This window comes from Tiliqua scincoides, chromosome 2 (assembly GCF_035046505.1).
Source record: "Tiliqua scincoides isolate rTilSci1 chromosome 2, rTilSci1.hap2, whole genome shotgun sequence".
In the NCBI taxonomy this organism is placed as follows: Eukaryota; Metazoa; Chordata; class Lepidosauria; order Squamata; family Scincidae; genus Tiliqua; species Tiliqua scincoides.
In genome coordinates this window covers 133,549,500-133,566,116 of record NC_089822.1, presented here as the reverse complement: position 1 = coordinate 133,566,116, position 16,617 = coordinate 133,549,500, and the positions used below count along the sequence as shown (strand labels likewise).

Genomic DNA, 16,617 nt, shown 5'->3' with positions numbered 1-16,617 from the left:
ACCAGAGGTCTGATCCACTAAAAGGCAGTTTTGTGTTTGTGTTGGTGAAGAACGAGGGGGCATGGTTGGAAAGAGGCAACCCCCCTTGTCCAGCAGAGGGAGCTGAATTTCTCCATCACAAAGAGAACACATTCCAATATGTAGGCTGTCCAATTCCATGGACAACTGGCTCCTGTATGTACAACCACTCGAGCGCTTAGTTTATTCTCAATTGTTTTTCCCATCATTGCAGAGAGCAGAAACTGTCAATAGACTCCTTTGTTTTCTGAGACAAAAAGACTCATGTTCTATTGAGTAGGTGTGAAGAGAGCTCTTGTGGTATACAAGGCAAGCAGCACTGCAAAGCTTAGACTGCAGGCATCAGGTTTCCTGAAAGGTGTGTGACTTTCCCAGTCCCGATCACAGCAGACAAGTAGGAATACAGTTCTTTCACTCTGCCATCCATCCACCTATCTGCAGTAATCTCTCTCATCAATTTGTAGGGCAACAGCAGAATACAGCAGACACCATCTAAGCTAGGGAAGAACTAGCAGCTGGTTATACAGACTGTTCAGAACAGGCCTTTCTAGCAGCTGTTTCGCTTCCTCTCTTTATAAGGAAACGTAAGGGGGGGGAAGACCGAGGACAGAATAGTTCTTGTTTACAGCACAGCTTGCTTAGCTCTCTTAATAGTCTACAGTCAATATTCAAGGACAGAGGATGTAGTTGTAGCAGCAGCACCAATGAAGAGTCTTCATAACAGCTCTATTCCTTCATGTTCATTTTTTCCTTGCTGGATTCTTTACTTGCCCACTGTCTTGTAACAAAATTCTACATCCCATAATAATCAGGCCTGTTCTTTCAATTGCTTGTGGCAGGGAGGGCACCAGCTGTTTTGGTTTTAAATTGATATGTGCCACTTTTATACTCAGCTAAGCATTCAGAGGTGCACAAAATGCATCAGGAGAGAGACAGAGGTCTGCCTAGGAAAAAGACTATCCTGCAAAGTACACAGCAATCCTAAAAAGGCTGGGGGCAAAGACCTTTTAGTGACAATCCCAAGATGTATGTACAATCGGATTAAACAAAAAAAGATACTGACAAACAAGAAAAAAGAAGGTACAAGGGTCAGGATTGAAGAAGTTGTAAATATCTGTGCAGATAGCACCAAGGGACTCCCCTGCAGTAAGACTGATAGCCCCGCTGGATCAGGCCAAAGGCCCATCTAGTCCAGCTTCCTGTATCTCACAGTGGCCCACCAAATGCTTCAGGGAGCACACAATCCTTCAAGATGCTCTCCTGTTCACATGTCAAATGTCTAAGTGTAAATGATGCTCTTATACAAGTCCCATGCATGCCAGCAGGAAAATTTCCCAGCAGGTCATGTCTTATTTTGGAAGATATTGACTTTCATATAAAAAGATTCCTAGAAATAGAATGTGCATCAAAAGGACACACTAATAGAGCCTTTGAAAAAATAGAGCTTCTGAAAAGGAGAACTGTAGGTACTGATAAAATCTGTAAAGGTCATCCTGATCTCCATCCCTGGCCCATTAAAAGCCAGATATCAAACCTAGCACTTTCAAAAGTCCTCCCTCCCCATTACCTTTTAAAGCTTTCAATCCATTTTAAGCCCTGCGGGGGGGGGGGAGCAAACCTAGAAATCAAAGCCCTGCTCTCTAGGCCTGAACCGAATTAAAATGATTTTGTCGCAAATTCCCATATCACACCATGGGCTGGATGATGACTATAGTTCCATTCTATGGGGTTAGGCTCTGGGTCTAGGTATAGATGCATTTATTAAAATGAATAGGGGTAGAAATCAGGCACAGGAAAAATTTACAGACTTGGGATGACAATTTCTCCCCACCTTTTATGTATTCAGAAAGTAAACCAGAGACTTCAGTCATTTGGAAAGAATATCAACAACAACCAGAAAAATCAGAAGGACCAAAAGAAACCGTTGCATAGTGGTAGACTGCACTTTGCATGCAGAAGATCCTTGGTATTTCTAGGTTAGACGGGGAAAGAAAGGCACCTATCTGAAACTTTGAACTGTTACTGCCAGTGAGCATGTAGACAGCACTGTGTAGGATGGGACCAACGGCCTGGCTCATATAAGACAACTTTCTATAGCTGTGCTCATATGTGGGAGAGGGTGTGTGTGGCAGGGGACATGCAGTGTGCCCTGCCACCATGCTCCATATCACACTACACCTGAATTGCTTTGTCTGCTAGGAGAGGTTCAACTTACAGCTATGTATGCAGGCACTTAAACACTCGCAATCATGAGGGGAATCTGCACACAAATGCTATGCGTGGAGAGAGTGGGTAGGCAGGGTTCATCGGTACACTCCCAGCCTTCTGCAAGTATGGTGTTTCTACACTTACAGTACATCTGAATAATGTTTTATTCAAAAATTTTTATTCACATCTAATTCAATGTGGAATATTTAGCTAATGTAAACATCTGCATGAATTATCAAACATCTGCATGAATTATCACAAAATCCAAATTGTGTTAAACCCACAGCTGGGAAGAAAGATCAAGCCTGCGTGGAAGGAGATGCATACCGAGTTGCCATGGAGGAAAGTGCAAGCCCCCTCCCCCATTCCCATCCTGTCCCCGTCCCTTCTCAACCCAGAGGGACCTACAAGCAGCTGCTATGTTGCCATCAGGGATAGAATTCCAGTTCTCAGATTTGTAGACCTACTGGTCATATAATACTTCATTTTAAGGTGTATGCATATTTTGAACTGCCAACTGCCTAAAACTCAAGCCAAGTCTGAGAACAAAAGAATCCTGGACATATTAAAATTTGGGTTACATTTCTAAAGAGACCATCACAGATAGCTTTAGCTGACTTACTTTAAGAGAACAAAGCTGTTTTCAGACTTCACTTCCCTCCCATTCTCATACCTCTTCTCTTTTCCAAGCTTAAGCAACACCATAAGTCTAGCTCCTTCCCGACAAATCAAGCTAGTGTACTTGACCCAAACCCAGACCTACCCCCCACTTCTTGAGGAATTCAAAGCCCTTCTGTTCCAGGAGGAGTTGGCACATTCAAGACCTGCAGATGGAAAGCTGTTAACCACAGAACCCAGGCAGATGAAAGGGTGGGGGAGAGTTCACAGCCATTTCAGAGCACCTGATTAATGTGTGACTCTGATCAGACAAGAGATGGAAGCCAAAAGCACACAGAGAAAAGCTGGGGATGAGAGGATGGCCATCTGTTTCCAAGCAAAAAACTAAGCAACCCTCAAACGTACAGCAGAAGCAAGCAGGGCACAGCAAGATAATGCAGGGAACCCAACAAATCATATGAACTCTGTTGGATCAGGAGAGAAGTCCATCTAGTCCAGCATCATGTTTCCCCACAGTGTTCCACCAGCTAACTCCAGGAAGCCTACAAGCATGAGATAAAGGCATACTTCTCTCCCACCATTGCTCCCCTGGGATTCAGAGGCATACTTTCAGTGAACCTGGAGGTAGCACAGAACCAACATGACTAGTAACCAGTACCTGTTTTCCATTAATCTGTCCAGTCCCTTTTCATAAACTATCTAAGCTAGTGGTCATCACCACATCTTGAAGCAATGGGTTACAGAGGCTAACTACATAAAGACGTACCTCCTTTTCATCCTTCTCTAAGCACATGCTTGGAGAAGAGGAAGGGGTTTATTATGTCTTCCAGCTCCACAGCAGCAATCATTTTCTTGAGCAGTCTCCTGTGTACTCAGACCAAGGCCCACTGCCTTTTCCCATTCTACTTCTTATAAAGTGGTCCGGCAGGAAGGAACAGGACCCTCCCAGCCCAGCACTTTTATAAGAAGCCACAAAGGAGGTGCTGGTGGTGGACAATGATGGACAACAAGACTGCCAGCGTACATGCTAGTAAGCACACTGATGGGACAGAGTGGCAGATCTACTGCCATTTTAGGGGGTAGTTCAGCATGGGCCACCGCCACTGACCCTGCGCACAGAACTTGCCTTCATTTTTGCTTTGAAACCACTCAATAAGCATAGAAGTGGGTAAAGATCAAACAGAAAGCACAGCACAGGTCCTCTTCCAAACCTGTTGGGCTCGTTCTGCGGATTGAACAATTGTCAAACTGTTTGTCTTCCTAATGAACAAAATGAGCCAAACACACCAGTGGCTTCTGTGGTTAAGACAGCTGGCTGGAATTCAGGAAATCTAGCTTCTCTCTAGGCCCTGCAAGGACTCCCTATACTGCTTTGAGAAGGTAACTGAGGGCCAGCTCCCTCTATTATCCCAATTAGTGTGCTACAAGTTACAGAGATGCACAGGAAAATATAAGTTACACAAGGAACTGCGGTTGCATCTTTTGGATGACCCCCCCCCCCCATCACATAGCTGTGCTGGTTACTACTACAAATACTACACACACACACACCCCCCAAAAGCAGGTCCTGGACAGCTTTGACATAGCAGGAAGGAATCCATCCCCCCCCCCCCCCAGGCTCCAGCTGCAATGTAACCCAACACTATTAAGAACTATATCAGATACAGTGTGGGTGGACCTGCTGATGAATGTGATGAATGGCTAGTATGTAACTGTCTTGTTTAAGCAGAACCATCTCTTGAAAGAGGTTTTAAAAACTTTGCCACTTTCCCAAACCAAAAAGGGCAAACTATATGATCACCTTTTCTTGACTGAGAGCAAGCAATCTGTCCAAAACCCTTGACACTTCCTTTTTTTTAAAGTTACAGAGAGGAAGAAAAGTAATGGCCAAAGTAAGCAAGCAGAAAAGGAAAGCACAGGTCCATCACTTATCTTAAGGCCTGTTGCAAACTTAAGAGGGGTTTGGGGTGCTCAGAGTTCTTGGTTCTAGAACCCTAAAGCCCTCAAGGCCCCCCCATCCAGTAGTACTGCCACCACCCTGTATGTGCCAGTGCCTCAGTCCAGGGACACTGAGACCCTCTAGGCTTAATTCTATCCCTTGCAGGCACTGAGCATGTTCTCCAATTAAAGCTTCAGTCCTCAAGTTACTAGACCGCAGTGAGCACTTGGTAGCTTGCTGAAGGGCAGGATTCTGAACCTTTGTCCCCAACAGACAATGAAACAACTTAGTAAAAGATTTTAGTTTATTAAGTACATAAGGTTACAGTAAGGCAGCAAATGCTAGAGGCATAAACATCTAGGAAACATATCAGCAATAATAAAGTTAGCTGGTTATCTCTGCTAATCCCTATCTCTCACCTGGGTCAGTTACTCTTGTAGATCACTTAGCTCCCGGGCTACTTATGAGGCCAGGTGCTCATGGTGGACAATGGAGCTCAAAGCGTGCAGGATGTTGCACCCAAAACTCTGTCCAAGAAGGAACATACCCACACCCCCTGGGCACTCATTCTTATACTTCTTTTGCTAATAGTACTGAGGTGACTTCATACTATTTAGACTGTCCAACCAGACCCTAGAGGAACAGAACCTTCCTGAAGTTGGCCTGGTTGCTAACTCCTCCTAGTTCTTACCCCTCCCAACTGGAGATCCATAGCTGCACTCCATCACTGATCAGGCGCCTCTCTGTCTACTAGGTGTTAAACATTCCAATGGGTTATAATTCTTGTTATCTGTCCTTTCTGGCCAGCAAAGGAGAGACAACCATCTTTTTGTTTATTTACTCACATTCTTGCAGCTAGAAACTGCTAGTAACTTCTCAGTTACACTGTCTTAGTGTGGTTCAGGCTTCTACTGCCAACCTAGGCCTAACATGTACATATTCATGACAAGACCCTCCAAAAGAAAGATGAGAGATTGAATTTTTTAAATACTGATTTAAATCATAAAAATCAGGAATTTAGAGCCCAAACCTAACCATTTTTCCAGTGCTGGTGCAGCTGCACCAATGGGGCACGCACTGCATCCTGTGGTGGGGAGGCAGTCACAGACATGGACTGCATGGGAACATGTGTTCCTTCACCTCGAGGCTGCATTGCAGATGGACAGTTGGTCCAGATAGCACTGGGTGCTTGGTCACATTAAGTGCCTTTTTAAAAAGGCAACTTGGTTTAAAATGAAATGAATGTAAACTAAATAGCCTTAAGTCTATATTCACAGTCCTCAAGCCAAGGGGAGCCAGTCGCATTTCAGTTACATTGACATCAAAGGAATGTAACCACATAATTTCTTAAAATTGAATTCATTTTAATTAGATACTTGGAGAATGCTCTAACTCAGTATAAGTGAACAGGCGCCCAGCTTAAAGTTTTGAAAAGAGTTGAAGAGAATATATTATTGCATCAAGTCATCAATATATTTTACTCCACCAAACAGTATAGAAGGCATGTACAAAAGATAAGGCAGGGAAGCTCATGGCCTCTCATTTCAGAGGCCAAGTTCACAAACCACTGCAAGGACTCTACCCAAAAGTAGTCACTTCTAGATCAGCAAAAGCATGAATTGTAGATACTATATCCCCACAACATCATATACGAAGGCTAGACACAGGCCTGCCTCCACTCCATCTGCAAACATGCAAAAAACCATGCAAAGCATTGCATTTTTAATGAGGGAGGGGAAAAAAAGAATAAATTAGTAGATTTTTTTAAATAAGCATGTAGAAGAGAGTAATTAGTGTTTTTTTTAATGAGCATGTAGCAGCATTTTGAAAGTATTTCATCTGTAGGTTTTCCTAACAGCAAAAATGTAATACTTGTCACATGTTTATGTTCTATATTGCAGCGCCTTATAGCTTGTACACTATACAAGCTATACAGTGCACTTTTGATAAGCCAGTGTATAAATTAAATATTCACAACATTAAACCTATGTGGTTAACAGGCTCCCTGACCCAATTTATCCACACAAATCAAAGTCGTTATTTCAAAAGGAAGCAGGGGGGCGGGGAAGGATGGCATTACAAAACCCCAGGCATGGGAGGCATTACCATAAACAAAATAATTCCAAGATCAGGGTAAGAGTAAAGTTTACAGGGTTCACCCAAGAGTGTACTAGCTCTAATAAACAGAGGTAATTAGCTCACACCATCTCAGATGTGCTTCTTTTCAAAGATCAACCACAAACCGGTCAAATTTAGCTCAAAACATATTCAAAAAGTGAGAAGATGCCAAATTAGCTTCTATTTAGAAGTTCCTGTGAGTTGTCTTCCCTGAATGTTACACCCACAGATCTTAATCGTGTGGCTGCAAGATGAACAAAAACGGCAGCAGCACTTCCTGTACAAGAGAAAACAGAGTGGGTAGCAAGCAATGAGTCAGACAGAAGCATTCCCCAAATGCCATTGCTGTTAGGAAGACAGCCAAGGCAGACCATTGCAGAGATCCAGGCGAAGAAGCCCTCTTTTTCCACTATGCAAGGCTTCCCCAAGTTCACTCATTCCAGAGATCTTGGTCTTACTCAGTACAACAGCTGGCAGGATCTGAAATAGTTAGCCATGTCAGATAGCAGGTTTGATAACGGGTCACCTGTGACAGGTAAGAATTGCATCCAAGCAACCTGGCAGGAAAGGTGGTTGTTAGAAACTGAAGGAGAGTTAAAACCCTTTTTCATCCCTCCAGGCTGTGTATGTGCCTCAAGTGTATGTAATCCAAGTATCTGTGGGTAGACAAGCTTGCAAAACCCTTTTTACAGGCTGGTACCTTCTGCAGAGTTGCTTGCAAAGCTGTCAAGGCTTTAACAGATGAACTGTACAGGCATTCTTGCCTTTAAGTCGCCACTGCTATTTACCCTCCGCAGTTTTGCAGGCTATACATTCCTTTTTCTTTCTTTAAGCCAAATTCCTCTGTAACAGCTGCATGAGGAAGCGTAACATTTCCTAAATGTCCAATAGCAGAGAAACACTCCACTTACAACCACTTACAGTTGTAGGCATGCTCCCCTCTTACAACTTTGGAAAGGTTTATTTTTGCATAGACTGGGGTGGGCAAGTGTTAAAACACCCAGGGAAAGGCAGAAAACACGTGGAGACCTTGGTCTAACTCAGCTCACAGCTCACGACCAGCAGTTGCAGGCTTGAACAGTCTCTGACAGGTCAGAGGCTCATTGGACATGGGGGTTCCCTGTGGGCTGGATTGGGGGTCCCCAAGCGATGCAAATGGCCCGTGGGCCGGGGTTTCCCCACCCCAGCATATACGATCAAAAAGCAGCTTCTGAAGACATCTGCCTCTGCACAGAGATCTAGATATGCCTCATTAGAAACAAGCAAAATAATAGTTGTGACTCATGCAGATACACAACAGGCAGCCTTCTCTGGGGGCATAGTGACAAGATCACTCAATCACACCAAAGCAGAGGTGCGGAAAAACTGCAGAACGGGAAGGTAGCTCAGTTTTTAGCTTTGCACCATGCTTTGCAGGCAGAGGTTGCCAGGTTCAATTCTGGCATCACCAGGTAAGGCTGGGAAAGGCCTTGTCTGAAAGGCAGGTGGAGCCCCCACCACAGCTCTCACTAAATTAGAAAGAACAATGGTCTGGCTTCAGATATTCAGTTACCCATAACCTGCAGAGGTTGAATGGATAAAGGCAGGTCCAGAGCAGTGGGTCATGCATAGAGAAAATCTTTGCTGCAGATGTATTTATATCTTGTCTCTCTTCCATCATGGAACACTAGGTGGGATCTATCAGGGCTCCAGGTAGTCACTTACCCTGGCACTACAGACCTAAACCCGTTTAGGTTTGCATTCACTTTGGTGGCTACGTAAGGTGTTCTCAGGCCACACCCTGGGATAAACAATGACTACTTTGGGCTCACAGGAGCTTTTAAGGACTGCCAGTTTGTTTGTCATGGTAGTTCCCTCATAGCACCTGACTTGTATAGCAGCAACTAGTGGCTTGATTTTGAATTAAGGCATGGGTTCAAAATCCAACTCGTGCAGACACATGCTAATGCTGGTTCTCAGAGGCTTGCTGCCCCAATGGACAGTCAGAGCAGAGAATTGTGCATGGCATGGTTTAAAGGCAGTTCATTGTCTGGTCAGCCTTAATATTCTAAGCCAGCAAGAATGCAAGTGTCCAGCAAAATAAACCAAAAACTTGCCTGTAACATTAAATGCTCAGAATTGTAGCTGGCTGCCACCTTTCTGCCCCAAAGCTAAAAATCTGATCCAACAATATTTTTCCCCTTTCCAAAATATACTGGTGGGGAATCTAGAGCTCTTTCATCTAAATCAACATTTCTCAAACTGTGGGTCAGGACCCACCAAGTGGGTTGTGAGTCAGTTTCAGGCGGGTTGCACAGCACCTAACTCAGCCACCATTGAAAATACAGAGCTGGAAATACAGGGTACAAAGAGGCATGGTGCTTTGCCCTGAAAAGATGGTACACTGAAAAGAGTGGGAGGTCTGGAATATTTGAATTCCGAGCTATGCAAAGTAACATCATGAGTGCACTGTGTAATGGGACTTTTGGCTGATTGAGGCTTAAGCCTAAATTGATGATGTCACTTCCAGCCATGATATAACTTCCAGGTTAATGACATCACTTCTGGTGGGTTCCAACAGACTGTCATTCTAAAAGTGTGTCCTGGTGTTAAAATGTTTGAGAACCACTGATCTAAATGGTACATCCTAGTTAACCTACAGAGAGGTTCAGAGTTTCTGATCATGGTGAGCCACAACTCTACCACGATAACTACCAAAACCTAGGGAGATCATCGAACTCCTGGTTCTAGCTTGCTCAACTAACTTCAGGTGGAAATGAAATAGCACAAAGAAGGAAGGGGCAAAAGAGGCAGGAGAAACCATCACCTGAGACAGGGGAAGAAGAGATTGGCATTGGATAGGAAGTTGAATAGCTCATGAGAAAATAAAAAAGTTAGGCCAATAGAGAACAAGTGGCAGGGGAGAGATAGGAGCCAGCAAAATGAAGCATAACACATTTTTATTAAGGCTGATGAGTACTGGCAAGCTGCAAACTATGCAAAACTTGCTTCCAACACCGTAATCCTAGATAGGTTAAAGCAATCAAGTCAATTACTCCTGGCATAAACTGCTTTACTTTTAGCGTAAGTGGCTGGGAAGATTCCTCATGTAAAAGATTAAGGGCCTCAGCAAAAGCCAGCCAAGAGCAACTGTTTGAGTTCTAGGAATCTTAGAGCAAGCCTTGGAGTTTGATGTCATCAGAGGAGCAACAAGCAAAAGCATAGCTATTTATGGCATGCAATGAATAGTTCATTTCCACAGTTAAGTCAGCTTGCACACTGCACCGCTCTTTCTCCACCCATCTTACACAACTGCCAGTCTTCTAAAGAATTATGGAAAAAATTCACTTCTAGATTTTTTTCTTCTTTTAAATTCACAGATCAGAATACTCTGCTTTTCTTTTGTCATCATGTTTTTTTAAAGTAGATTTTGGAAGACCCTTTGTCTCAGAGTGGTTTAAGCTAAATGGATTTCAAAGACTTAAATATGTTAAAGAAAGACTGTGGTTCAGTTAGAGACTGCCTGTTGCATAGCCGACTGCCTCAGTCTTGATTGGCAACACACCATATTAAAACAGTCTACATCTGAGGCTGCTAATTAAAACAGGGAAAGTATGAGTTTGAAAAATCTATTTAAAAAGTATCCTTGTAGACACTGTTCTCTTGCCATTATTCCTATTCCACAGGGGCTTTTCGTTAACTAAAATTACAATCAGCCCCCTTCCTGGATATTTCCCAACAGTTCTTATATACTTTTTATTTCAAATGGCAAGAGGTGTTTGTTTCTGGTGAGTAACATAGGATACAGCCTAAGTCTTACAGAACACAATGGACTTACTTCTGAAAAAAGGAAATGACAATGTTTTCAAACACCTCTACAAATGGCTTTTGAAGGAGTTGTGGGAGATTTGATAGGTGGATAGTAAGGGGAGGGTCTGCTGAATCATTTACTATCTATCCTCTTTAACTGCTGTTTTCAGGTTTTACTTTTGCTAGCTAATAAATCTTGCATAACAAAATCATATGTTGAATACCTTGGGCACCAGGTTTTGTTATCTGGGGGAAGGCGGTATATAAATATGCACAGAGGACTTCATGCAGTGTTAGCTTATTGATACAGAAATCATTGCAAAGGACCATCCTCCATATAACAGAACACCAACCCCACAAGAACAGTCTTTCCAGGGACACAACACTCCTGCTGAAAGTCATCTCTAACTGGACACATCAATTCCTTCTTTGAGCATTCAATACTCTCAGCTAGGTATCAAAATGCATTCACAATCACAACTGACAGTTTCAGAGTCAGCAATTCACCCCATCTACCCTTTTCAGATTTGACATTTCTCGTTCTTCAATAAAGCACCCTCCCTTCCCTCCCTATATTCCACAATTCTATGCAATTGTTAAAAGGAGTGGCAAGTCATTTATTTGCACCAAATTTGGTTACTTGAGAATCTCAGATTTTCATTTTAAGAAGCAAATTTTTGGGGCCCCCATGCCCCATATAAAGCAGTGCTTTCCAAACCTTTTAGCACCAGGACCCACTTTTTAAAATGGCAATCTATTACGATCCACTAAACAAAAAAGATATAGAAAGATTGTGTTTATTATTAGTAATAATCAATTATAAATTAATAATTGGGGTCTAGTGCTCCTGAGGCTACTAAAGACCTTACATATAATATGTGTGTGCAGACATTTGCTAGACTCCCCATAGAAACAGAGTTCAAGGACTGTTCCCCCAAACCTTTACAGTCATTCTAGGGAACCCAGAAGGGTGAACTAAAGGGCAAGATGTGCAGGGACTTCTAGGCCAGAGAAAAGGCTGAAAGAGGGTTCATGCTAGTTAATAGAGAAAATAAAGTATTTTAATTTGCAGGTATGAAGATTACCCCGTACTACAGGTTCACATTCCAGCTAACAATTTTCTTCTACAAACCAGAAAAGGGTGCTTGAAAAGTCCTCTTTTTAATGTTTAAAAAACTTTTCATGACCCACCAAAATTGGCTCACGGCCCACTGGTGGGTCCCAACCCACAGTTTGGGAAACAAGGCCATAAAGACAATGTTTAGAAATACATAGGCAAGGTCTGGTGACAGCTCTGGATCTGAAGCAGTCAGAACTATGATGCCCTGCAGAATTCATTCCTTCACCTTTTCTATAACTAGCAGAAGCAAAATAAGTGACAAAATTTACTTCATTAGGTATTTTAATTAAAAAATATGGATTACCCTAGCGTGGAAGGGTACTTTTAAGCACCAAGTACTCACTACCTTTCCACAGTCCGCATCTGTACAAAATCTTAAGTAACCCATATGAAACCCTTGGTCAGTGTGACCAAGCCAAAGAAAGCCACTGTACCTCATTTGTCATATCTAGACTTTGGATCAGAGAGTGCCTGCTTTCATCTCAATGCAGTTGCTGCATCCCTACAGTATCAGGTCCTTTAGTCTCAGTAGTGCTAAATAGGGTGTATGACACTTTCACAGGGAAAGATTTCCCTCATCCATTTTCTGCTGCAACAAAAGTACAGGCCTCTGCAGCATGCTATCCAATGTAGCAGCTACCCTTGCTCCTGGTTAGACCAACTCTAGTATCCCATTATAGATCATCCCACCACAGCATAGGCATTTTTACATTTTTCTTTCAATGTACCAGATATTAACCTCACTAGCAGCAAGATCTTGGTCTGGAGGGGTGGGAAAGTAAGAGGATAGAAGCCCTAATACACACATCCTGGCTACAACAGATGTAAACATACAAAATCCCCAGTGCTAATTTCCTTATCCAACCTAACACACTGAAAATAAGTTTAGGTCAATGAGCATGTACCTGAAGTTATGTTACCACAAAAACACAAGGTCAGAATGATGGAAGCGAGCTATTAAAGAATCCTGATCAGGGGTTTAAAATTCCATTATTTTATTTTTAAATAAAATTGCAATGCATGAAGTCAAAGAAGAAACCAGGTAGATGCAAGCAAAGTTAGCAGCAGGAAGAATGATGATTCTGTTAAACACTGAATTATAATATCTTATTGAGATAATAGATACATCTCACTGAGAACTTTTAATGGATGTTTAAGGCCAGAATGACATCGCCGTACATTCCTCCCAGCCACCATCACTGGTTGCTGCCGGTAGGATAGGGAACTCACACTCCCATAAGATCAGGATACTTGTCAAATACAAATTGTCCTGGATGTTACAGAGGAAGTGAGAAGAAGGGAATTAAAAATGTGATCGTTCATAGTGTAGCTTGCAGCTTCCATCAGACAACAAGGAAAGTAATGAGATGTTCTGGGTTACAAGGAGTCTCACTCACTAAAGCAATCCAGGGCTTGAAACTTGTGCATTAGTTTTAGTCTATGTTAACTGAGGGCAAACTAACTCACCATGTTCCATTTGACAGTAATCACAGAAGGAAGCAATTTCATCGTTATCTAATTGTTAGCCTGAACTAGGATAACTAGGATAATCTGTGCTAGGATAAAACATCTGCAAGATCAGCTTTGTGCATCCAATTTATCACATAACAGCAACATTCATGTGAAAACAACATAATCTAGAGTACATTCACAGGTTACATGTATAAGCTACAGAGCAGAAAGACACCGTTCAGTATTTCCCACTACTCAGATGTTTTGCAAAACCACTGCAGCACAGCTGAACTAAAGTCTACTAACATTTATACCCCATAGCACAGTGCTTAAGAAGCCTCATTAAATCCAATAGGACAGTCCCTTTGTGAATATATATCAAGTCTATCTAACCAAAATATTGCATCTGCTTTCTCTCCTTCTGCTGCTGGATCATTAGAGGGGTCTGTTATATTGCCACACCCAAAAAATCAATGCTAGCTCAGCTGACTGAAAGATACAAAGGGATGCATTTCTCCCATCTAAGCACACACCTGATACCACAAGGAGTAGGAAAACATCTCTACAAAAAACTATATGCTCTGCTGCTTTATTCCTGTCCTGTCCCAATCTGCAGTTGATCCTGTCTGGGTTGCCAGTTCAACTCTTCTCTAGTCTCCAAGGGAGGGCAGAGAAAAGTCACCATCAGGAACAGGGCAGGAGATGGAGATAATTAGGCCAAGATTTGAATGAAAGTTGTGGAGGATGGGGAAGAGCCTGCACTCAAGTTAGAGAAATGACACAGAAAGAAACAAGGTAGCATACTTCAGGGACACTAAATTAGAATCCCTCTCCAGAATTCTTCCTCCCCTGAAACTGTAACAACAAAATGTGAATGTAGAATATAACGTGTGGCAAGAAGGGTGCTTCAAGAATGAATGGGAGGCAGGAGAACATACCAAGAGGGTATTATTATCACCCAGTCAGTGGGAACATTAGATGGAGAGGGGCCATTGCTCTGCAGTTGAGCAGCATTCATGAATTCCTGGCAGCTCCATGTATGGCTGGGAAACACCCTTGCCTGAAATACAAGATATCTGCATCCCATCAGCCTAAGATGATTCTGAGCTAGAATAACCAATAGGTACAACTATTTATAATGTAGTTTCACAGGGTGATGGCTCTACAGCCAAGAAGGTGTCTATGCGCATCTTTCCCCAAAAGGACTCTGTGATTAGTAGGATGATGCTGGCTTCTTCTTCCCCTCCCCCAACACACAAATCTCATTTGTGGGTCTCATTGTGCTGTGCTCATTGCAATCTCATTGTGCTGTGCTGAAGCACGGAAAGTTGCAAGTTAACTCCAATGCCTTCCAGATTAACCAGTTGATGGGAAAACAAGAGGAAGTCAGGGATTAAGGCCAAAATAGGTTGTATTTGTACTACTTGCAGGGTACTAGAGTGTTTGTGGTGTGCGTCACATACACTATCTTGTAATTCTTACAAACACCACCCAGTTAGATAGGTCAGTTTTGGGGATGTAGGCTGACTGATAAGGGCATGCCTCCTTACCATGTTCAGAGATATAAGAAAAGCCTAGAAAGCTGGTAAAGGCAAGAAGGCCCACAGACTTTCTAAAATCCATTTTTCCAGCCAGGATAGGAAATCCACAAGGACGAAAATCAAGGAGTGGAATGAGTACTGAATACACTTAAGATTGCCTCAGATGCAAGTTATCCAAGCATCCCAGAACATGCTCCAATTGACTGTAATAAGAATCATCTCCTAGCAATCAACCAGGCCAGCTTCAGAAAGTGATGCTTTTTTAAGGCCATGAGTAACTAGCACAGGCACATGTGGACACACAAGGTAGTAAGTACTGCAGTGGGCAAGCAATTGAGGGACTTCATCGTAATGTAGGGCTGCTTAAAAGCTTCTTTAAGGCTACAAGCCAATGCACACTTTCCTGGGAGCAAGCCCACTGAACATAATGGGACTTACTTTTGAGTAGACCCGCTTAGGAGTGGGCTGCAGGTCTTCATGCCTGAGGGTCTGGTGGGGCTAAGACATGGTCAAGGCTTCAGCCTTTCAAAGCAGGATGTACAAAAAGGGGAACGGAAACCTACACAAGCAGACTTGCATGTGCAGCTAGTCATTCCAGATGAGTGCATCAGGAGTAAGAGGGGATGTGGAGATGTTTCATCCCCCTCATGCCCCAACCTCGTCTTCCTCAGGATGGGAAGCCTGGAGTAACTCCCGCCCCAGGCAGAACCAAAGGGTTCACAAAGGCTACAGTCCTATCCACACTTTCCTGGGAATAAGTCCCACTGACTTTAATGGGACTTACTTCCGAGTAGACATGCATAGTCAGAGCCCAATCCTATGCCTGTCTACTCAGAAGCAAGTCCCACTATAGACAATGGGACTTACTCCCAGGAAAGTGTGGACAGGACTGGGCTGCGAGTCTCCCGGGGTGCCACTCAGCTCCAGCGAAAGCGGGGCGGGGGCTTGCAAGGGACTTACCCAGGCGGGGAGGTCGCTCTGCCCCAGGCTCCGGCCCAGCCCGAGGCTGCTGGCCGTGGTGCTCACCGCCGCCTCCTCGTCGCCCAGCAGCAGCCCCGCCGCCCGCAGCGAGCGCTCCTTGCCCAGCCGCCGGCCCCGCCAGCCCATATAAAGGGCCACTCCGGCCACCACGAAGCCCAGGCTGAGTCCCGCCCGACCCGCCAGGTAGACGGGGAGCAGCCAGAGCAGCCGCCGCCCGATCGCGCCCAGCGCCGCCAGGGCTTCTGCGGACCCGATGCCCCCGAAGCCGCGGGGGGCAGAGCTGGCGGGGAGCGGGTCCGGCCCTGGGGCTCCTCTCTCCGGGCCTGGCTCCATGGCGCTGCCCGGGAACGGCCGCTTACACTGCGACGAACTCCGCTGCTACCCCGAGCTGCCGCGGCTGCTGCAGTCATGGAATAGATGGGCGTGGCCTAGCAGCGAGAACGCTCCCACTAGCCCGCCGATTGGAAGACGGGATTCCGCTGGGGAGAGAAGCCACGCCCCTCCTTCTTTGATTCGTCGAGGCAGAGGGGGAGGGGCCGGAAGGAAACCGAAGTCACGCCCCTCCCTTCCAAGGAAAGGAAACTAAGCAACGGCGAAAACCTTGCCTCGGAGTTCTTCGCGTCTCCGCTCTCCCTGGGCTGTGATGCAGGTGGGCGTGGCCACGGATGCAAATCGCTATCCTCCTTTTTCTTTGATTGGTCAACCGGATCTCGAGGGGCGTGGCCGAGTGCGATGGTTCGTGTCCTCGAGGCAAAACAATTGGAATTTCTTTTTATGCGCTGGTGGGTAGAGAAAAGACTGCTCCTGATCATGTGCAGAGTGCATTTGCCACA

General features: G+C 44.3%; 1 protein-coding gene across 1 annotated transcript in view; it reads right to left on the bottom strand.

Moving 5' to 3' along the window:
• The window catches only part of ESYT1 (extended synaptotagmin 1), a 56,560-nt gene extending 40,409 nt beyond the window's left edge, over window positions 1–16,151 (bottom strand). Inside the window, exon 1 of the mRNA XM_066615123.1 lies at window positions 15,764–16,151. Coding sequence (XP_066471220.1) covers window positions 15,764–16,117 — 354 coding nt within the window. The 5' untranslated portion in view covers window positions 16,118–16,151. The remainder of the gene's footprint in view (window positions 1–15,763) is intronic.
• Between the last annotated feature and the right edge of the window lie 466 nt (window positions 16,152–16,617).